Source organism: Eucyclogobius newberryi, unplaced genomic scaffold (assembly GCF_026437365.1).
Source record: "Eucyclogobius newberryi isolate DKJ021-1_F unplaced genomic scaffold, fEucNew1.0.hap1 SCAF_17, whole genome shotgun sequence".
Lineage (NCBI taxonomy): Eukaryota > Metazoa > Chordata > Actinopteri > Gobiiformes > Gobiidae > Eucyclogobius > Eucyclogobius newberryi.
Genome location: NW_027315801.1, coordinates 3,680,192 through 3,703,776, shown reverse-complemented (window position 1 = coordinate 3,703,776; position 23,585 = coordinate 3,680,192). Strand labels below are relative to the sequence as shown.

Sequence of the window (23,585 nt, the reverse complement as noted above, 5' to 3'; positions counted from 1 at the left end):
ATGATTTATGGACCTAAAAACTGAGCAGGAGATCTCAAGACATCATAAAACAAACATTTTGGATGAGGAAACAAAAGGTTAAAAACTTCATTATAAAAAGTGCTTTACATTTAATCTTACTTTCTGGAATATGGACTAAATTTAAATTGCTTCTTACTTCTTATCATTCTCTCGTGACCTGAATGATCACTACGCACATACATTTAAACTTTGCTTTACATTTCTAAGCAAAATTCATCATTTTCAAACGCATGATTAACCTGTGCACCTCCACGTTCCCTCTACCGTAGCGCTACAGGCTGGTGCTAATCCAGCTCCGTGTCTTTTTAAACTAATGGTATTTAAAATGATGGTTTGAAATCAACTCCCTGACCGGGTTTGTTTTGGCAGTTCCCCTTTTTGAGCCGTCGGGTTCAGCGGGTTCAGCGGGTTCATGAGTAACAGAAGGGCCGCTGTTCTTCTTTTACAACATCCTTCTATAGCGGCACGAGATCTGGTGCCATTCGCCTCACGTGCTGCTCCTTCACACATATGCTGCACATCTACTGGGCACCGAGCTATATTAGAGTTAATCATGTTGACAATAAAGGCCTCAGTGGAACAAAAAAACAAACAACGCTTCATACTCAGGCTTTATTAAGTTCTGTATTATTTCGACTAAGATAAGATAAGATAAGATATTCCTTTTATTGTCCCACATGGGGAAATTTCATTGGTGCAACGCAGGTAGATACAGAGGATACAGTTTGCATTACCGTATTTTCCGGACTATAAGTTGCTCCGGAGTATAAGTCGCATTTTTGGAAATTTATTTGATAAAATCCAAAACCAAGAACAGACATTTAATCTTGAGATGCAATTTAAAATAATAACAGATTAGAGAACACAGTGAATAGGTGTATGTATGCTAACGCTAACACCTTCAGCTTTAAAGCAGCTCTGCTTGTGTACAAGTCTCTCCATGGCCTAGCACCAAAGTACATCTCAGACATGTTAGTGACATATGAACCATCTCTGACTCTGAGGACCTCAGGGACCGGCCTCCTGCTGGTGCCAGAGTCAGGACTAAACATGGACCGGCCTCCTACTGGTGCCAGAGTCAGGACTAAACATGGACCGGCCTCCTGCTGGTGCCAGAGTCAGGACTAAACATGGGGAATCTGCATTTCAGTTTTATGCAGCTAAAATCTGGAACATTCTCCCTGAAGATGTGAGACAGGTTCTACAATGGCAATGTTCAAATCTAAGCTAAAAACAGTTTTGTTTAGCTGTGCATATGACTTAAAGGATTTTCTTTGCACTCTTCTCTTTTATCACTTTTGTTGATGATGAATTGTTTTTAATTAGTTAATTTTATTGTATCTGTAATTTCTTTGTGATTTTAATGCATTTTTCCTGCTGTGTGAAGCACTTTGAATTGCCTTCAGCTACATGACGTATGCTAACGCTAACACCTTCAGTTACATGACGTATGCTAATGCTAACACCTTCAGCTACATGAGGCACAGACAGAACTGTGGTAAGTGTCTGGTATGTTAACGTAACATATGAACAGTTATTCAGATAACTATAGCATAAAGAACATGCTAACAAGTTTAGCAAAGCATCAGTTTTACCCCAAATCACTAAATCCACTGAATTCTTCTTCTTCTGTGTCACTTCTAAACAACTCAACAAACTCCAGAGGTAGAGGAAGTGCAGATTCTTCTTCTGCATCGCTTAGAGTTTAGAGCGCCCTCTTGTGGTTGTCAGTGTGAAAATAACAGATAATATCACGTTTAAGTCGCTCTGGAGTATAAGTCGCACCCCGGCCAAAACTATGAAAAAAGGTGGAACTTATCGTCCAGAAAATACGATATTGATTTTTCCGGCGCAGTGCTAAGAACACCCGGCGAAAACCCCACATTTGTTTTAGAGCGCTTTTTAAATATATATATATATATTTTTTTTTAAACCATTTTATATATGATAGTATTGTGAAGCTTTTGCCACATAATGTTAATAAACGTTATATCCTCAACGTGAACTTTTTTGCTTTAGCGATGTGGTAATGATGAGGATCAGGGTATTATGGAATGGCCCGCGGCGTTCGGGTTTTTCTTACCATAATAAGCATAATCTCCATATTTTCCTGTCATTCTTACTCAGCCTGGAATAAGAAAAAAGAAGAATTAATACACTATAATTATATATAACACTAAATTTGGTATAGTGACGTCCCGACCAGTGACACATTGTGGTGTGAAGGAAGAACTAAACATGAAACTGGCAAATTAGGATTATTACAATTATTGTACATTATTATCAATAGCCCCGCACAGCCCGCAGCTCCTGTCAACGGTAACCGTCTCCCACGGTAACCACCTCCCACGGTAACCGCCTCCACGGTAAACGGTGCTTGACTGTGAGAACATTTAGAACTTCTGCATGTTTTCATTCTTCATGCATCGTCATGTCTGATTAACTGAAAGTGCACTTCTCATACAGGCCACAAGGAGGAGAGAACGCCCTCCCTGAAAGTGCACTGCTCATACAGGCCACAAGGAGGAGAGAACGCCCTCCCTGAAAGTGCACTTCTCATACAGGCCACAAGGAGGAGAGGACGCCCTCCCTGAAAGTGCACTTCTCATACAGGCCACAAGGAGGAGAGAACGCCCTCCCTGAAAGTGCACTTCTCATACAGGCCACAAGGAGGAGAGGACGCCCTCCCTGAAAGTGCACTTCTCATACAGGCCACAAGGAGGAGAGAACGCCCTCCCTGAAAGTGCACTTCTCATACAGGCCACAAGGAGGAGAGGACGCCCTCCCTGAAAGTGCACTTCTCATACAGGCCACAAGGAGGAGAGAACGCCCTCCCTGAAAGTGCACTTCTCATACAGGCCACAAGGAGGAGAGAACGCCCTCCCTGAAAGTGCACTTCTCATACAGGCCACAAGGAGGAGAGAACGCCCTCCCTGAAAGTGCACTGCTCATACAGGCCACAAGGAGGAGAGGACGCCCTCCCTGAAAGTGCACTGCTCATACAGGCCACAAGGAGGAGAGGACGCCCTCCCTGAAAGTGCACTGCTCATACAGGCCACAAGGAGGAGAGGACGCCCTCCCTGAAAGTGCACTGCTCATACAGGCCACAAGGAGGAGAGGACGCCCTCCCTGAAAGTGCACTGCTCATACAGGCCACAAGGAGAAGAGGACGCCCTCCCTGAAAGTGCACTGCTCATACAGGCCACAAGGAGGAGAGGACGCCCTCCCTGAAAGTGCACTGCTCATACAGGCCACAAGGAGGAGAGGACGCCCTCCCTGAAAGTGCACTGCTCATACAGGCCACAAGGAGGAGAGGACGCCCTCCCTGAAAGTGCAACGCTCATACAGGCCACAAGGAGGAGAGGACGCCCTCCCTGAAAGTGCACTGCTCATACAGGCCACAAGGAGAAGAGGACGCCCTCCCTGAAAGTGCAACGCTCATACAGGCCACAAGGAGGAGAGAACGCCCTCCCTGAAAGTGCAACGCTCATACAGGCCACAAGGAGGAGAGAACGCCCTCCCTGAAAGTGCACTGCTCATACAGGCCACAAGGAGGAGAGAACGCCCTCCCTGAAAGTGCAATGCTCATACAGGCCACACGGAGCGCAGGAGAGAAGAAGAGTTGAGATGATGTGCGTTGGCGATGGGAGACGAGCGCCTCTGGTACTGAAGACGGCGAAGATCTTGTGCTTGAAAACAGACGAAGCCTCATCAGATCGATGCGCTTGTTCTGCACCTGTTGAACCTGCGACCTGCAGCCATAGTCTGCCAGCTGCTGGGAGATTTCAATGTTTTGTCTGGAATATTCTTCTCCATGGAGCCACAGGTCAGATCTGTGGAGAGGTGAGCCTTCTCAGAGCAAGTGCAGAATGTCTTTTGAGGCATTTAAAGTTATAGCTATAAAGGCGCTTGTCATTGAATAAACTCTACAATACAAACATTTCGAACTCGATGTCGATACAGATTTTGATACAAAAGTGTTAATTAAGAAATGCTCTAACAGACACTGCTTTTCAACACAAATTATATTGATTCCACTTGATTCCAATTGTTTCCACATGTTTTTTTTTTACTTGAGCAAACGAAGCTCAAGATTATTCTGAAATAGTTCAAGAAAGGTCACATAATGTTCTACTTTGTTGTCGATACTTTGTCACAACAATGGCACTTGCACAAAATGTTCATGTGAAGGCATTTGAAGCCTCATTTGTAGTAAAAACATCTCGAGAGCGTTAGTGACTTCAGTGTTTGCCAATGTTGAGTGGTTTCAATAATAAACTATAGTTACAGGGCTGCTTTCCAAACGAGCTCGAGCTTGAGCCGCCGCTGCGCTGTACAAATATTTTGAAAGATTATAAATAATAATTTGGTTGGCTTTTGACAGATGAAGCGCACATTTGTCGACATAAGAGATTTAGTATGTTTCAACAAGTTCATGCTGCTGCGCTGATCAGTTGTTCAGGGACGAGTGCTCTTACCTGTCATTAGTGATTGTAAAGAAAGCAGGAAAGTGATGCTTTGTTTGGATTGTAATTATAGTGTTTTTTTATGATACATTTCTGACTTTGATTTGTTTTATCTACTGTATTTTTTTATCTACTGTATTTTTTTATCTACTGTATTTTTTAAAAAGTCCTGAATGAACATTAAGTCCTTAATGTGCCTCTTACTAATACAATCAGTTTTTAAAAATATTTTTTCTAAAACACATTTTTTTCATGATATTAAAAAAAACCTGTTGTACATTTAAATGCTTATAAATATTATTGAAATATAATGTTTATTAGATGGTTGAACTTTTCTTTTTTTCAAACAAATCTAGAGTAATGCAATTGTAGGGTAATACAAAGTGTTTGGCTTATAAAATCCATATATAAATGTAATAAACGTTCTGTATTTCCCTCAGGCTGCGGTGAACGCGGACTCGTCTCCGGCTGAGGCGCTCTCAGAGAATGACAGCGGAGTGGAACTGACCAATGAGAACAGCCCTCTGACCGCCGCAGAACCACCCTCTCCCTTCTGCCCCAAACTGACCGGGGGAGCGTCCTCGCCTCAAGGTGCTCGGCCGATACGCTACTGCACTGTCACCGAAGGAAATGAAGATCAAGATGTTTTTGAACCTTTTAACTTAGCAAGTTATTGAAGAAATAATGATAATAATAAAAAATTCTGATGAACGAAAAATAAAACACTTTGCACTTAGCATTACCTGAGAAAAGTAAATTAATTGTTCTATTGATATTAAAATTAGGACAGCAACTAAAGGAGCGTTCTGTCCGCGGCATCCAAAGCGTCCAGTGTACATTCAAAGTCTATGTGGGTCTTGGGCGTCCAGCGTTTTTGCGTCGCAAATCCTGCGTTTTGAGCGTCAGATGCGGCACGTTGGGGGCGTTTGAGCGTCGGACGCTTTGGACCGTCCAGACTTTTCAACTTTTCTGCGTCAGACGCTTTGGGCGAAGCTCAACGCACAAAATATCCTAAAGTCTGTGTTTGTTCCACATTTTCCCCTACAGAAGTCTAACAACCTTCCAACCAATTGTATCTAATTGGCAGTTTATTTGGCACGTCATGTTTAGAAATGTATGGCTTTCGTCTTGTATTATTGTCTTGTTAGCATGAAATTAAAAGTACCGCTGTTGCTTGAGTTCCGCCATTGAGCCTAGCATCTGTCCTAGCATCTGTCCTAGCATCTGTCCTAGCATCTGTCCTAGCATCTGTCCTAGCATCTGTCCTAGCATCTGTCTTAGCATCTGTCCGCGCATCTGTCCTAGCTAGCATCTGTCCTAGCTAGCATCTGTCCTAGCGAGCATCTGTCCTAGCTAGCATCTGTCCGAGCATCTGTCCTAGCATCTGTCCTAGCATCTGTCCGAGCATCTGTTCTTTGTGCAGATGGAAACTCGAGCGAGAAGAGGAAGAGCGCGAGGAAGAGGTGTGTGGAAGAGGAATCCATGTGGAGCTCCTACAGCCAGGTACAGGCGCCACCGTCACCGCTGACCATGTAATAGAGGTGTATCGGGAACACGGAGGGCAGAGAATTTAACCAGGGTTACTTGTGATGTCATAGGTAGAGCTCCGAGATCTATTTTTAAGTCCATAAATCAACACCAGACTCTTTCTGAGCATTTCCGCTGTCAAATCCTGGTCATTACAAGTGCGTGCACGTGTTAGCATTGAGGTTTGGCTGTGCTGGATATGTTTTGGGGCTATGTTTACTGTTGAGTTTGTTCGGGGTCTCCTTCCTGACACATGGGATAGTTTATATTGTTGGAAGTCAAAAGTCAGATGTGGTCAGCCAGAACACTTCAAGGTGTATTCACGGGTCCAAAGTGACGACACACTCGTTGCTTCTGCCATATTGAGGACGAAAGCTGCATGTTACACTGTTGGCTTTTTCAACATTGTCCGGTGTCTGGTGCAGCGGGCGTGTCCCGGTGCAGAGGGCAGCGGGCGTGTCCCGGTGCAGAGGGCAGCGGGCGTGTCCCGGTGCAGAGGGCAGCGGGCGTGTCCCGGTGCAGAGGGCAGCGGGCGTGTCCCGGTGCAGAGGGCAGCGGGCGTGTCCCGGTGCAGCAGAGGGCGTGTCCCGGTGCAGCAGAGGGCGTGTCCCGGTGCAGCAGAGGGCGTGTCTCCGGCGCGTGTCCCGGTGGCAGAGGGCAGCGGGCGTGTCCCGGTGCAGGGGGCGTGTCCGATCCTGCTTTAAGTGTCGCTGCTGTAGATAAGGATCAAAGCCCAGAACTTCTGTCTTCTTCAAGTATCAGCCCTTTTCATTTCTATTTTTTAGCAGCAGAGCTAGGTAACGGAATGCGGTTTTCCAAATAAGTCACGTGACTGAAACCTTTGAGTCCATGAGTTCAGGGCAAGGTCAAGCAGGTTGAGACACGGCTCCATATGACGGATGCTCCCAACAATCTACAATAAAGAGAAACATTTCAGGCTGTAATATACACAAATACATTGCATAAATAATTGGTTCACGAGGCATGTTGCATGAAATAACGTTCCAACGTTCAACTCTAGAAATAATCTCTTAAAGTTGCTGCTTGGGCCACGCCTCCCCAAACTCGTGGAGAGGCAAATCTGATTTTAAACTGGGCGGTAGTGTGCAGAAGGCTTTACTTAATTTTTTTTACTTTAACAAATTTTTTTATTTTTTAGAAGTCGTCCGAGGAGTCCCAGTTGAGTTTGCGACAGACCCCTCGGCCCAGGACCATCTTTCAGGCCGGACAGTCGCCCAACAACGGCAAACCTCGAAGGCGGAGCCGCAAACAGGACACAGGGGCGGTACAGGTGAGCTCACGCTAAACATGACACGCTGCAGGTGACCGCATACAAACGGGACACGGGAGATGTTCCAAATATAATGATCCTGCATGCTAATCCCTTCTTCTCTGTGTTTGTGTGTCAGTCTGGAGGCAGAGTGACCACAGCAGTGCCCAGTGAGGCCCCTGAAGTGCCCAGTCCGGAGCTGATGGAGCAGGACTCGAAGGACTCGGCCCAAAGCAGCAGCACCTCCAGCTCCGAGGCACAGCCCGAGTACAACGTCAGTTTGAGCATTCACACTTGTAACACTCATTTTTGTCCAAGTCTTATCGAGGTGAATTTGAATATCTGGTACCATACAGCAAAAACACTCCAATGATTATTATGAATTAATCATACATGAACATTTGGGTTGGAATATGAAAAATTATTTAATGATTTGGCGTGCAAAATTTGATTTATTGCCAACTAAAAAAACAATATTTTTTCTCTTTCTTTAATGCCATATGTTCTGGAGTATAAGTCGCACCAGCCAAAAAATGCATAATGGAGAAGAAAAAAACATATATAAGTTGCTCTGGAGTATGAAATGCTGTTGCAAGTGTGAAAATAACAAATAATATCACATAAGTCGCTCCAGTATAAATATAAGTCGCACCCCGGGCAAAACTATGAAAAAAGGTGCAACTTATAGTCCGGAAAATACGGTAATAAAAAGAAAAAAATGCCCCTCACTATTCAGTAGCAGAATTGTATCTTTCTTTCCTTTTTTGTTTGCCTCAATTTGTCTGTTGAGCGTTTTCCTTTTTGATCAAATGAACTCAATACTGTGCAGAACAGAGCTAGCTTGTATGCTAATGGTAGGGGGAGATATAGGACACTTCAACTCGCCCCACAACAATTAATTCCCCCAACACACAGACTCGGACACATTTGATTTAAGGAGAAAAAAGCCATCGAATCAACTGTGTGTTCCTGTCGTTTATCTGCTTTTCTACTGTTTACTAGATATTCTTGTTTTTCCATGTCGAGTACAAACTAAATATTTAGCGTTGACTTTTACATTTGTCATCAGACTGTAGCTTTTTCACATTTTAGTTGTGTTTTAAGCTTTTACAGGAGAAAATACCATCACTCACCATTGACACTTACACGATTTTTGCCTCTAAAATTCCAAATACTGTTATATAGACACATGTTTAGAGTCAAATTGTTGCATAATCCTGCGACAAGACCTTCCCAGGCTTCTACCGTCTCATTATCGCAGGGCTTTTGGTTCATCCGGACTATATTTGTCGATTTAAAAAAAGAGGAAGTGTGGTTCTGGCAGCGATAGAGCCTCCTCCACCTCTCCTCCTCCACCTGGCCTTGTGTGTGCAGCTGGCCCCACACACTTGCACAGAGCGGGGCTGTTTGCTTTTATCAATGCGGTAATTCACTTCGGAGCGGAGGCCTGGGTGCTGGTTTAGCCCGGCACAAGCCCTAACAAGACAAGTTTACCCAATATTGGTTCTCTTTAATCCCAGTTTATTCACACAAGGCTCGCACTTTGTTCTACACGAGCCGGGAGACGTTCGGTGCCAAATTCAGTGTTTCATTCATCACGCTTACGAGGCCATCCGCCCCTGAGCCTCGTGAACACTTGACTGTGTCGTCACGGTAGCGATGCTGGTGTCTCCTGTGCTGTTTTTAAGATAAGATGAGATATGCCTTTATTTGTCCACACATGGGGACATTTCGGTGCTGTAACACAAGTAAATACAGAAGAAAGGAACAGATAACACTCTTTATAGAAAAAAACTCCTATTTACAGAACCTCTCATATTCTTAATACGGAATAGAGAGAAGAAAAAATAAATAAAATAAAATGTATAAATAAAAAGATAAAAATAAGCAAACACAGGACAAAATAAGTCGTCGTCAGACTAGTTTTGTGCACTTCTGCCTGAAATCACTTCAATTTAAAGTATGCATGTCGGGGAAAAGATGGCTAAAAGTAGATGGCGCTAACACAAATCCAGATGAAGGATCGCCTCAGATATAAAGCAATGTGTGCTTTGAGTGGATACGTTATTTTAAATTCTGAAACATGAGATGCAAAAGAATAAGAGCCTATGTGTCCATTAAAGATGCTCTGTGTTATCTGTCTGGCAAAGGGAGACTTACTTGTCCTGATGTCATTGTTTTGCCTGGAATATTCCACAGTATGGTATTAAACCCATCCATCTCCGAGTAGACAAGTGGCACCTCCAGGCCAAGTTACACGTCACGTCAATGGAGAGGCGAGCTCGCCAATTAGAATGTATTTTCAGGCTTTCATCCTCTGAGCGGTTCGGACAGTTTGAGGAAGGAAAACGTGCAGAAGCGAGGACGACTGTGTGGTGTGTCACTGTCAAACGCGACATAACCCGCGATATCGGGCTTTTAGATAGAGAACCGTCTTCTTGTATTTTGGACGGTGTGTTTTAAAAAGTGGACGGGCATTTTCGAGTGCAGGAACGGCCATTTTATTAATAAATCTCAGAAAAAAGGGAATATTGTCATTAACCTGTTACCACCCACCTGTCCGCCGGCGAACATTTTCTATATCTCAAATATTCTCTTACATCATCACTTTTATTTCCGTGGTCAATACCAGCAAGCCATACATCATTTTAAAGCTTATTTTCTCAACAAAATGAATATGTCATTGATTTACATTGAATAATATGCCCCAAGAAGCAATTGCCAATAGTTTGTGAGAAAGTCTCAACTTTTACAAACGCATGTCCTACCTGTTTGCTGTTTATGACGGACGAAACGGCTTTAATTCTGTACATCCTTGTACTCAGTCTGTCCGTAAGGAACCATTGAAAAACAATATCCACTTGTATTTTTCCTGAAGTTATCCGATTGAGATATTGTCAAGTAAACAAACTTTTCTTTGTTTCTCACCGGACGAGAATGCGCTTGTCCGCCGCATTTCTCCGTCCATAACAAATGACCTGTTTGACTTATACGATAGTGTTTGACATCGATCTCTTCCTTAGACTGTTACCTACAGAATGAGACCATCCACGAATTTTTCTGTCACCGGGTTTGTTTGCTACAGCCTCCGGAGGAAAAAAATTCGGCGCTTCCGAAGCGCGCGTCCATCTTTGTTTTTAGCCCTTAGCTTCTGCTAACAGGCACGCAGGAGACTTTGAGTGACATATTATTCTAGCCAATGAGGAGACCTTTTTCCTGATAGGCGGGACAAAGGTCTTATTGACACAGAATCTTCTGTATTCTCGTGCGTAAGGCTCCGGGAAGGCTGTAAAGAGCCAGATTTCTCGGCAGAATTTTGCGCATAACGTGTTCTGAGTTTATTAGCCTTTTGGACGTGCATTTTGTTAGATATATGTATTATTATACCAATACAAAAATAAAATAAAAATATTATATTTTTTTTTTTTTTTTTTTAACCTCTATATGGGAAATTCATGGGTAAACTCATATTTACACATTTTCACTTTTTTTTTAGCGGTTATAATTGCTATTAGTGGCCTACAAAACATCAAAATGTATGTTTTATGATCATAGAGGAGCTAAAATTGTAATAAAACAGTTTGGCACAGTTGGCACATATGTAACTCGCCACGGCAATTGTCGGACCATGTCGGCCTCGGTGAAACTGAGAAAAACAGCATTTTACTTTTTTTTTCCCCAAATTTGTGATTTTCATTTTTTTGCAGAATGTGTTAGTTGAAGTTATGAATAAGCCCCTGTGTGCTTCAGATAACACTATTGGTTGTCTTAAACGTATACATTAAGCTGTTAAAAATGTGGAGTTTTCGGGTCTTTTTCCTGCTCTCCTGGGGGGCGTCACCTTTTTCTAGCCAACGTGTTGTTTACATTTTCCACCAATCAGCTGTGATCCGCATGGCTACAGCTGCTGCTCCGTGTTTTCCTCTCATTACTCCAGACCGTCTGCAGAGCACAGTCTTCAGAGCTTACATTTCCTGGACTACATTGCAACGGAACTGTTTACTCAGGTACACTTTTACTTTACTACTAAATTATTGCTTTAACGCTGTGTTTTAAGGCAGTCTCGTGATCACTTTAGAATCTTACTTGTCTGCTCCGGTGGAGCTAATGCTAAGCTAACATGTTGCTTCAGTGCACTCTGCAATACGGGCTTAATGTGACTACTTGCTGTTATCACCATGTTATCAGGTTATTTTTCGGCGTGGGTTGGCCCGTGGGCTGTGTGGGTCGTGCTTTGTGTCTGTTTTATGGTGCTAAACCGGCTGTTACCCCCACAGCCCGGAGCTAAACGCAGCTATTCGGAGCTAAGTTGTAAGCTAAACTTTGCTATGTTATCGGGTTATTTTTCAGCGTTTTGTCTGTACAAATGATATACTTATGTAGTATTTCCTGACCCGTGGGTCGTGCTTTGTGTCTGTTTTATGGTGCTAAACCGGCTGTTAGCCCCACAGCCCGGAGCTAAACGCAGCTATTCGGAGCTAAGTTGTAATCTAAACTTTGCTATGTTATCGGGTTATTTTTCGGCGTGGGAAGAGAAAAAAACTACAACTCCCGATACCACTTCTGGTCACGTGGCTTACGTACGTCGCACGTCACGCACGCTTTGCGTCACTCGAACCAATCACGCGCTTGCCTGGCCATTATCAGCTTCCTGTGTGTCTCTCCGTGCACGGTGTTGGGAGAGACAACAGGACGGCTGAACCAGGTAAGCTTTGCGACTAAAACACCCGCTTTTAATCACTTTAACGTGCGCCGGTTTTAAACTCGAGTGTATGTTTATGTTTTGGTGTGCTGTTCTGCAAGTGTTTTGCTTTTACGAGCAGTGTTATCTCAAGTGAGCTAGCTAGCATCGCTAGCCGAGGGCAGATGTCCCAATATCTCCGCGTTTTGCATCTTAAATACACCGTTAACGTCACAATGTGAACTGTTATCTGTGAAGCGTGTTATTCCCATATTACTGTTAACCCTAATCCTTTTTTTTCCCTTTTCAGAATTGGCAAAGACACCCTGACTGACATGACCTGTCTCTACGTGAAGTCTGCTAAGGAGCGTGGTAAGTGTAAAACATTATTTTGGTGATTTTCATGTTTTAATGATTAGAGTATAATTAACCATAAGCAACATCTGTTTTTCAGGTGAGCCTGCAGTTTGTACATCAAGCTTCAGATCACTGTGGAAACAGCTTCTCCCACACATCAGAAGCTGCAGGCCACGCACAGATCTCTACAACAGAATCTAATGTGCTGTCTTTGGACCCTCACCGCCAACGTCTCACTTCAATATCCCACAGCTTGTTGGAACGGTGGATGGCAAAGTGTTTGTCAAGAACTTGGACTGGCAGAAGCATCTGAGTCCCTTCTTCAGACGGCTTCCAAAGATCAAGAGTTATCAGCACTTCAGGTATTTATATTGAAACTCTCACATTGTGTTAAAAAAAATAAATAGTTAATGAGTGTTTTATGTGAAATAGTTAGCCATTTCTTAAATGTCCTGTTATTTGTTTACAGCTTTGATGCCAAGAGCCGAGAGTCACAGCACAGAAGAGTGCACAGAGGAAGAAGAGGATGAGGATGTGATCTCTGATGTAATTGGACTCTGGTGGTGTACATATCATATCTATTATCTCATATCTAATATATTCAAAGCCATGGACCCGTTGCAGTTCGTATACCTGGCCCTGGCATCTGTTTATAAGAGTTCTTCTATTAAGAGTGTTTTTTAAACTTCCTATAAGTTACTGTCCTTTCCCTCTGTATCTACTGCGTTGTAACATTAAAGGCTATCTTATCTTATCTTATCTTATGTTGTTTGTGTTGAATCATTCAGTGCACCATTGTTGGTGCACTGAATCACCTGTGAATTATGTTTATCGACAAATGCAATGAACCCTATTCTCATTGTGATTCTTTGATTCTATTCAGGGCCTTTTTGTAATCCAAGTATTTCCATTTTAATATAGTAACTTCTAATTCTGATTCAAGTCCAGTTACCATCAATAACAACACTCCTCTTGAGTCTTGAGTGACAGCTGTAGGGGGAAGGTGGTGTCAGTGTGACAGGGGGCAGGGCTTGTCTCAATGAGATGCAAATGAGCCCCGCCCCCTGTGACTCTGGGCTCACTCCGGTGAGAAACTTTGGAAGCCGTTTTCTCAGTGAATGGGTTTGAGAGTTGTATACATTCAAATGACCACAACTTACTCAAATATTATCAGATCTACATGAGTGAGACATCATTGGAAAGCTTTGAATTCACACTTTCAGAATCCCAAAATGTCTCCGGGTAGACATGTAACTGGATTGGCCACGGTCAGTCACATATTTGGATCACTTGTTCCGAATATACTTTTTGATACAAAAAGGTCAACAGCACCAAAATGCCTGTTCCTAGAGATCTGAAACTTTACACAGTTGTTGTCAACAAGATAAACATCATGTACAGTGAACAGCATATGCACACAATGAAGTATGTCATGCTCAGGACCATTACAAATTGACAATATTCAGGCGAGACTAAAAAAGGATGTTTTGTTTATGTTTGGGCCTCTGTAGTGTACGTTCTGAAGCCCTGACAGTGTGACATGTGCACATCTGCAGAAACTAGAAGGCCTAAGCTTTCTAATGATGCATCACACTTGCATGTGGAACATAAGATCCTCTTTTAATAAGCAATGCCATTTGGGTATGTCCAACCATTGTGCACAGGGCGAAAATAGGTGGGTGGTAACAGGTTAAATCCGGCCGGGAAGCATTTGACAATAGTCCGCCGTTACAGTTTACTGTTTACAAGTGAAAATCTGCATGCTGCGCGCTGATTGGTCGCCGAAATTTCTGATTGGCTGCCGAGCCGTGGTCCAGAGAATGCCGAAGCTACTCTTTTTTTCGCCTAGTCGGCCCTCGTACCCCCGGACAAAATTATTTGGACGGGGTGTTTTCAAATCCTATTTAAAAGCCTGCACAATATAATCAGGCCCTTAAGAGTGAATTATCTGGCTTTTGCAGGCAAAGGTTGGGATTTAAAAGACGAAAATGTCTGTTCTTGGCAAGCAAAGCGATAACGAAAGAATTGGAGTGCAGTAGTAATTTTAACATGTTTTAGCAATATACAGTACTTTGTTGTATCGACAATTTGACCATTTAAATGATCAGGTGAAGGTGAAGGTGTGTGGACTTTAAAAACGAAGAGGTCGTCACGGGTAGCCTCACATCATGACCTCATCGGGTAGATCCAGGTGTTTTGAGCTCTAGGAGAAGACTCACTGATGTGGTTTTGCTCAGTTTGAGGCATTGACATTCTGCTGTTCCATTTTCAGGACAACAAGGGCTTTGGCATCGGCGAGCTGGTCTGGGGGAAGATCAAGGGCTTCTCGTGGTGGCCCGGGATCGTGGTGACGTGGCGGGTCACCGGGAAACGCCACGCCAGCCACGGCATGAGGTGGCTGCAGTGGTTTGGAGACGGCAAGTTCTCCGAGGTGAGGAGCTGGCGGGGCAGTAGCGGAGGGCGAAGCGAGGAGCCCAGAACGAGCTCGTACCGATAACGCAAACATTCACGATGGGTATCCATAGTGATCGTGTGTTTGTGATAGTGCGAGAGCTGCGTAGTAACGTAAAACTGCTTTCTGTTTTTGTTTTTTTTTAGGTTTCAGCTGATAAATTGGACTCGATCACGGCCTTTCCCAAGTTTTTCAGCCAGGCCTCATACACCAAGCTGGCCTCCTATCGCAGGGCCATCTTTCAAGCTCTGGAGGTGAGAAATGCCCTTTATTCATCCTAATTTTTCACCTGCAAACTCTATTTCATTTGCTTCCTAATGGCATTTTGTAATGGGACTGATAAGTTTGCTAGGTTTAGGATGGCGTCTTGTTTTGCCTGTCGCTAATGACACTTAAAATCCTGAGTTGCATCCTATTTCTTAGTTTTCTCAGTTCTTAAATGCACTGTTGGGTTTTCTGAATGGCTAAAATAAAGATAAATGTTCTGTAAATTGCTCTGAACTCGAATCATAAGTGGTCGTTGAGGGAAAAGTTGCCGTTTGTCCATCGTAAACCATGAGGAAGGTGAACTTGTTTTTACTTGTGCGGTGCCTTCAGGGGACACAAAATAAAGCGGGTTGTCTTCTTTCCTGTCAGAAAAACACTTTCACACCAAAATAAATAAGTAAGTACAATTGTGCTACACTCTATTGATTATCCCAATGACGATCAATCAGAACTGTGTGCCACTGTTATGTGCAAAATATCAGAATTTAGATGCTGTGAATGTTGTTTTGACTCTATATGCAACATTTGATATAATTTATAGTCAAAATACAAATAAAAAAGTGATTGTTGTAAACTAAGAGTACAGTCAAAGGTGATATTGCTGCAGTTTTTGTGATTTAATTTGACATTTCAAATTTGTCTGATTAAACCTCAGCTAGGGGTGGATCAATACCAAATATCAATATATATCGATACTGCCACAACGTACAGCAATCCTCACGCTAAACCATCAATACTTAAAAATGTATGTTCATTGAAGAAACGAAAGAAAGGGGGGGGAAAAACGAGCATTTTTTAATTACATTTTCGTACATTTTTGATGTATTTACTTAATCTACACATTTATTTACCTACAGCGCAGTTCAAGCTGAGGTAGAGCAAAAATAATGTTAAAAAAAAGCTATAAAAACTGTATATAATAAGAGTCAACGCACTATAAAACTTGTGTCGTATCAGATCGATATCGTACTACTAGCTGTTATTATTTTTATCGTTATTACCGTATTTTCCGGACTATAAGTCACGTATAAGTCGCACCAGCCAAAAAATGCATAATAGAGAAGAAAAAAACATATATAAGTTACACTGGAGGATGAAATAAGGTTGCGATAGTGTGAAAATAACAAACTCCGGAGTATAAGTATACAAGTATATACAAGTATAAGTCGCACTCCGGCCAAAACTATGAAAAAAGGTGCGACTTATTGTACAGTCCGGAAAATACGATAGTATTTAAAAATGCTTTTGAGTGACTTTTTAGCTCCCCCAGTTTGATATAAACATTTTAGCGCGTGTCAGGTTGGCCCGTTTACTTCCTGGTCTCACGTGGCAGTTACGTCGCGATCAGACGGGAGAAATTCACAGAACGAGTCGGGAAATTATTTATGGACTTAAAAAAACTGGAGGGAAGTTTCTCAGAGCCGCGACCAAACACCGGTTGATGCTCGTTTCGAACCAGGATTCATCGAACCGGTGTGAATGACGCTAAACGCTCCTCCAGGTACATTTCTGATGAGGGAACGAGGCTAAAAAAAACGAGAAAACAAAGTCCATTTTGTATCATCCGTGCCCTTTTAACACATTTCTGTCGGCGTTACATAACATTGTTGGCGTAGTGTATCATCAGAAGCTCCTAGTTTACGCACGGTCTCGACATGTCTCGAGATCTTTTACACGTTATCCGTTGTTTGTCGTCACTACGAGGCGTCCGGAGTATTTTCTAACCCTCGCAGTGAAAGACAGACGGTAGAGACGGCGTTTGTTGTGTCAACGCGCTCGAGTGCACTCCCCGTGAACCGCTCTGTCCTTGGCACCTCGCGCGGCGCTGCATGTTTTTACACCTCCGGATGACGTGGGGAAAATACCCTCTGAACGCTTCGGTTAAACCACATCAGTCTCAACCGTATCCTGCAGTGGCTGTAACGTTTCCCTCGGTGTACATGTCTCGGGACCGTAAAAAAACGTTAAAAATCAAAAGCAAGCAGTCTGTCACTGAATTAGAAACTCTTTTAATTTGGAGTGTTTTCTAAAGTTGGTGACTGCATGATGTCATCTATAGGGGGAGCTCTATTGACAAAAAGAAACACGCCGATGACACTAATCCGACGATATTTTGGCAATCCAGTGAACTTTGCTAGAACGTGTCTTTAAATGCGTCAGTGGAGCAAAAAAAAGACACAAAACTTGATTGAATGATTACGGCGTGTTTTTTTTTACAAAGAATCCCATTGTTCAGTGTATTCACATCTTCAGAACGACACAAATAATATTTGAAAACGTTTAATGGCAGACACATCCGCGCTCATGAACCAGCTGCTCATATTTCAGCCTCGGGCGTCGATCGCAGTCACAACAAAATAAATTGATTTGATTTGACAACAAGCTTATCCTTATAAAGTGTCGACCTTCAAACCAGCGCAAACTGTCTTCAAGTCTCTTACCATTGTAACTATGGATGTAAAAAAAAAGGAAAGATCAATTGTTAAAGGTTGATTCTGAATGCCAGTTGATTTGATTTTCTGCCCTCATAAAGATGGCATACGCTGTGATCCTCTGCTCTGTCGTTGCAGCAAAACTCATCTCTGTATCAACTATCTGGGAATTTTAGAGAAACAACTTGGGATGTCAAGATGAATCGGTTCCCTTCGCACATGCGCAGTTCAAGTAGTAATAACAAAAGTCACACCTTTGACCCTAGATCAGGGGTGGGCAAACTACGGCCCGCGGGCCAAATCCGGCCCGCCAAGCTTGTCCAAGATAGATATATATCTATCTCTCTCTCTATCTCTCTCTCTCGATCTCTCGATCTCTCGGTTACATGTAACTCTCGATCTTGTAATGGTTTAATGGTTTTCCTGGACAGATGGCCGGTGTGCGCGCCGAGAAGACCTTTCCTCCCTGTGAGTCGGACGGTCCAGAGGAGCAGATCAAGCCCATGCTAGACTGGGGCAACGGGGGCTTCCTGCCCAAAGGAGAAGAGGGGCTGAAACCCACCCACAACGCAGGTGCTCACAGTGTTTACACTTGATCCTGACTCAGTGGAGCTCAGCAGAATCAGCCACGTCAAAGTCTGCTGTGGTCACGCAAATACATTTTTATACATAATGCATTCATTTATGCCATAGACTTTAAACTCTTATTTGAATATGATTTAAGGCAGGACAGATGTAAATTTATGTATATATACTACTTATTCGGTTTGTATATATACAAACTGAATAAGTAGGCTGACATTTGTAGTCCAGCATATTTGTTCCATTTAGTCAGAATTTAATTTGCATTTTCGAATGTCAATTATAATGTCGGTCCAGCCCCGGAGTCCTGAGGACCAGGAACATAGTTCTGAATTTCACAGGGATGATGAAGTAAAAAATCTGCAGTACCTCGTTAATCTTAGACCAGTATGAACGCATGATAAAGGCCGGTTTATGACATACACTAATGGGAAATTGACTGTGTGTTCACTGTGGAGCTCCTCATCTCTGGGGCAGTCAAATGTATGTTGACTTTCTGTTGCACTGAAGAATGGGCCACGTGTCGTACTTCTACATAGAGCGGACCTGGCCAGGCATTCTGATAAAATCACCATCCACAAGTTTTTGATAATAATAATAATTATTGTTATATCTTTCTCCAGTTTATTGTTTTAGCTTTGATAGATTCAATACATTTTTTTTTTACTGATCTGAACTCTTCTTTCTTTCAATAACCCTTGTTGTTGTGTTGTAGCTCTGACAAATAAAGCCAAACGTTTCTAATTGCGTTGCATTTCCAGACAGCAATGCCCTCCACCACCACGTCCTGGACGTCTCTCTCCCCGAAGTCCCCCCCAGCACCAAGCGCCCCAAACTGGGTCTGTGTAAGACCAAAGCGGCCCCGGAGGAGTCCTACAGCAGAGGTACACGTCCACTTTGCACGAATATCACCGGTTTTGTTAGCGTTTTCTGACTAAAGCAAGAGTTTGAATTGCAGAACAAATAGTGAATGAAGTCCTGAAGAACAAACGCAGTATTGAAGGTAGAGCTCGTCTTACAGACTGACTCGTGCACTCCGCGACCTGAAGCTGTAGATTTACGGATCGTGTGGGTGTTTTTTGTCTTGTCAGAGTTCTGTCTCTCGTGTGGGAGGATGAGAGCAGCGACCTTCCACCCGCTCTTTGAAGGAGGCCTGTGCCAAACATGCAAGGTGAGCGCACTCTGCAGAAACGTGGGCCCGGGTTGCTGGTCGTGAACCAGTTCTGTGCGGAGTAAATGGAAAACTCGTTACTGGTCATCATTGTATTTAAAAGTGAGCCGTAATGAAATAATGGGAATCATGCGCACGCTTTTCAACAAACTCAAAAAGGGAGTTCTTAGCAGCCTCTTGAATGTCAGCAGAGTGTTTGAACTGGAGGGGAGGCACCACCACTTGTCTGCAAGGGTAAAGATGGGATCCAGGCCGTACTGTGGAAGATTCCAGCCAAAACCAAAACATCTCTGTGGAAATGAGAAGGTTTTGGACTTGAATGGTGTGGACTTGTTTAACGTGGCACAATGTCACTTTTCTGGTGAAAATGGCAAGCTAGATTTTTTCCTCCAGTGATATGAAGTATATGTGCTTTTTGTAGCCTTATGTGTCCTTTATCTGACATTGATTGTGGTAGTGGTAGTGGAAGAGGAAGAGGAAATCCCTTTAATAAATATATGATTTATTAATAATGATAAAAATAATAATTAAAAAATAAATACAAAAAATAATAATTTTAAAGTCTTTAATCCCTCATTTGACCAGAGTGTCAATAAGAGTGTTCCATAGTAAATTAAACAATTTCCAGATGACTACAACTGAATATTTTTTTAATAATAATAATCATTTTTACAAAATAAGATTGCTTCCAACCAAAGCTGTGTGATAAATGTATTATTATTATTATTATTAAGTGATTTGGGCGGAGTTAACTGGTCAATCTGAAAGTCTTCGCTTCCTTTATGGATCAAAACCTGGTCCTGGCCTTTTCAATATCTAAAATGAAGCACATCCTATCCATTTTAATTCGCCAATTAAAGTTAAGGTAATGTTCAATAAAAACGAGACGGAAACATAAATTCCACAAAAACCTCTGTTATTTTTGACTTTGAACACAAACTTACTTAAACATACTTTTTTTCTCTTTTTGCCAAGCGACAGTTGACGTCTCGTCTGTCATGCAACCATGAGATTGTTTTAGACCAAAATGCATTTGGGGAATGTAGGAAACTGCCAAGCACCTTGCTTCAGTTGGCTTCAAGTATGAGCATTCCGGTTTGGTTGCAAATCAAAACTTGTTTGATGTAAGGGAAGTCACAGCAGTTTAAAGCTCTGAGGAGATAAGGATGTTACACAATGTAGAACAAAATGTCTCTGATGTAGAACAATCCCATCTTAAGTTGATATTTGTGATGTTTGTTGGCATGTTTAAGTGGTTTAATACAACAGTAATATTGACTAAAGCGTATGTGTGCGTGGTGCTGGTTTGTGTAACAGGATAACTACCTGGAGATGTCGTACATGTATGACGATGACGGGTACCAGTCGTACTGCACCGTCTGCTGTGGAGGCCGCGAGGTGCTCCTGTGTGGGAACGCCAACTGCTGCAGGTCACAACTCCATTTACTCTTTCAGCCCTTTTATAACTTTGATATTCACACCTCTACACAACTGTTCAGCACAATCTATCAATGCAATTTAACACTATTTGGTATTGATACAAGTGCTTTCAGGTGTTTTCTTGACATTATTTATTTCTTTTTTTTTAGCTACAGTTTAGTAATTGTTTCTAAATGTATGAATAGCAGATTGAGTTACTTTTCTACACAACATGGTTTTAATTCTACACCAAATGTAATTATTGTAATTATTGGCAAAACTGGCTCTCAAAATGCTTTAAGAATGACTTTTATGTTTCCTCAAGGGGAAATTCTTTTTGTCACGTACATGCATCTGACCAGCAGAAGAATAGTTACCAAAACAAGAAAACAAAAATTAGACATCAGTATTTACACAATAACTACGTCATAAGGCGCTGGTACAGCTGGCAGCCCGGTGTAAACGCTCTCTCTTTTTTCTCACACTTATTGTGCTTTATCTCCTATATTTTGTAAATATAGTTAGTATATTTTTTCTATTTTACTGTACGATAGGGACACGCGCTGGAATCGTTTTTAATTCAACCGTTTTTGACTTTTTTCGGCTGGATTTGAGCGTTTTTCGTTGTGTTGTGATGTGAGCTAGCTCCGAGCGAGCCCACCAGCCCAGCCCCCCCCCGCCCTCCAGCCGCCGCTAAAGTACGGCGTGTCGTCGGTACACGTTTATTTACACGTTTATATGAAAGAGGAACTTCACGAACGATCGGGACACGCACTGGAATTGCTTTAAATTTACTTGTTTTGACTTTATTCGGCTGGATTGAGTGTTTTCGTCGTGTCGTTGTGATGTGTCTTGGCTCTGAGTCCCCCGGCTCCGGCCCCGCCCCCCAGCTCCGGCCCCGCCCCCCGGCCGGCGCCGTACCGCGTTTACACAAAGGAGGAACTCATGAAACTGCGGAGAACAGTCGTCTTACCCGGAGATCGTCACATTATCCCGGCGGACATCCTAAGGAAAACGCAACGAGGCAGACGGGCTGGACGTAAACTCCGAGAGAAGAGAGGAGGAAACAGGAAGTCGGTTCCCGCCGTAGTCATGGGTAACGTAAGGTCCCTTCAAAATAAAATGACGGAAATAGCGAGCCTCATGCGGTCCCAGAGGATTTATAGGGACAGCAGCGTCTTGATTTTCACAGAGACCTGGTTAACAGCAGAAATGGGTTTGGACAATTTTCATCTGCTGCGGGCGGACAGAACGAGAGAATGCTTGAAGAAAAGAGGTGGAGGTCTGGCGGTGTATGTGAACACGAGCTGGTCCAAACCCGAACACTGCACAGTGAGGGAGCGGCTATGTAACAGGGATATTGAACTATTGGCTATTGGCATGAGGCCATATTATCTTCCACGGGAGTTCTCACATGTGATTTTGATCGCAGTCTATGTGGCCCCGTCTGCCAATGCTGAAAATGCTTGTGAAGCACTGCTCTCCTGCACTTGTAGGCTGCAAACACAGCATCCACAGGCTCTCTTCCTCGTCTCTGGTGACTTTAACCACGCTTCTCCCTCTTCTGTTCTACCAACATACACCCAGTATGTTACCTGCCCCACCAGGAACAATAGAACATTGGACTTGTTTTTTTCCAACACCAAGGAGGCTTATTCCTCTTCCCCCCTCCCTCCCCTGGGCAGCTCGGACCACAACCTTGTACATCTGAGGCCTGTGTATGAACCCATTGTGCGCAGGCAGCCTGTGGTGTCCCGTGAGGTGATGATGTGGTCTGCTGAGAGCGAGGAGACTCTGAGGGACTGCTTCAGCACCACTGTCTGGACTGAGCTTTATGACCCACATGGGGAGGACATCAACACCATCACAGAGTGCATCACGGACTACATCAACTTCTGTTTTGAGAACATTGTTCCCTCCCGGAAGGTGCAGTGTTTTCCAAACAACAAGCCATGGATTAACCGTGAACTGAAGGCTCTGCTGAAGGAGAAGAAGAGAGCCTTCAGGTCAGGGAACAAGGAGGAGCTGAGAACTGTGCAGAAGGAGCTGAGGAGGAAGATCAGGCAGGCTGAGGCCGGCTACAAGAGGAGGATGGAGGAGCAGCTGCAGCAGAAGAACATTCAGGGAGTGTGGAGGAGCCTGAAAACCATCTCGGGCTTCAAAATCCCCCCTGCCCAGACAGAGGGGGATCTACAGTGGGTGAATGATTTAAATGCTCTTGAGGTTTGATCGGTCACCCGCCCCTCCCCCTGCACACCTGCATGCTCCCTCTTCCACAGCTGGACAATGCCCTGCATCTGTTCCTCTTCGCTTATCTGCCCCGGACCATCAGCTCCCCACTTCGCCTGGACTCACCCATCCCCCCAGCACACGGTCCCCCTGCCAACCACTGACTGTCACAGCAGCACAGGTGAGGAGTGAGCTGAAGAGGATTAAAGTGAGGAAGGCAGCAGGACCTGATGGCATCAGCCCCAGGCTCCTTAAGTCCTGCGCAGATGAACTGTGTGGAGTTATGGAGCATGTCTTCAACATGAGCCTGAAGCTGAGGGTGGTACCACAGGTCTGGAAGACCTCCTGTCTGGTACCTGTGCCTAAGACACCACGCCCCAAAGACCTCAACAGCTTCAGGCCGGTGGCTCTCACGTCCCACCTGATGAAGACACTGGAGCGGCTAGTCCTGGACCACCTCCGCTCCACCGTGAGCTCAGCCATGGACCCGCTGCAGTTTGCATATCGGCCTGGCATCGGAGTGGAGGACGCCGTCATCTCCCTGCTGCACCGCTCTCTCTCTCACCTGGAAAAGCCTGGCAGCTCTGTGAGGATTCTGTTCTTCGATCTTTCCAGCGCCTTCAACACCATCCAGCCGCTGCTCCTGAGGGACAAGCTGGAGACGGCTGGTGTGGAGTATGACCTGGCAGAGTGGATCCTGGACTACCTCAC

The 23,585-nt window shown here is 43.7% G+C and overlaps 1 protein-coding gene across 2 annotated transcripts in view; it reads left to right on the top strand.

The window, feature by feature from the left end:
* The window catches only part of LOC140362631 (DNA (cytosine-5)-methyltransferase 3B-like), a 44,953-nt gene that overhangs the window by 9,460 nt on the left and 11,908 nt on the right, over positions 1-23,585 (top strand). Inside the window, exons 2-12 of one of the 2 annotated variants that reach the window (XM_072448752.1) lie at positions 4,928-5,078; positions 5,911-5,990; positions 7,177-7,305; positions 7,424-7,558; positions 14,595-14,753; positions 14,921-15,028; positions 17,905-18,046; positions 18,817-18,939; positions 19,014-19,058; positions 19,147-19,226; positions 20,544-20,656. In XM_072448752.1, the coding sequence (XP_072304853.1) occupies positions 4,928-5,078; positions 5,911-5,990; positions 7,177-7,305; positions 7,424-7,558; positions 14,595-14,753; positions 14,921-15,028; positions 17,905-18,046; positions 18,817-18,939; positions 19,014-19,058; positions 19,147-19,226; positions 20,544-20,656 (1,265 nt within the window). Of the gene's footprint in view, positions 1-4,927; positions 5,079-5,910; positions 5,991-7,173; positions 7,306-7,423; positions 7,559-14,594; positions 14,754-14,920; positions 15,029-17,904; positions 18,047-18,816; positions 18,940-19,013; positions 19,059-19,146; positions 19,227-20,543; positions 20,657-23,585 lie in introns of both variants that reach the window. The other variant, XM_072448751.1, reaches the window with a different exon arrangement.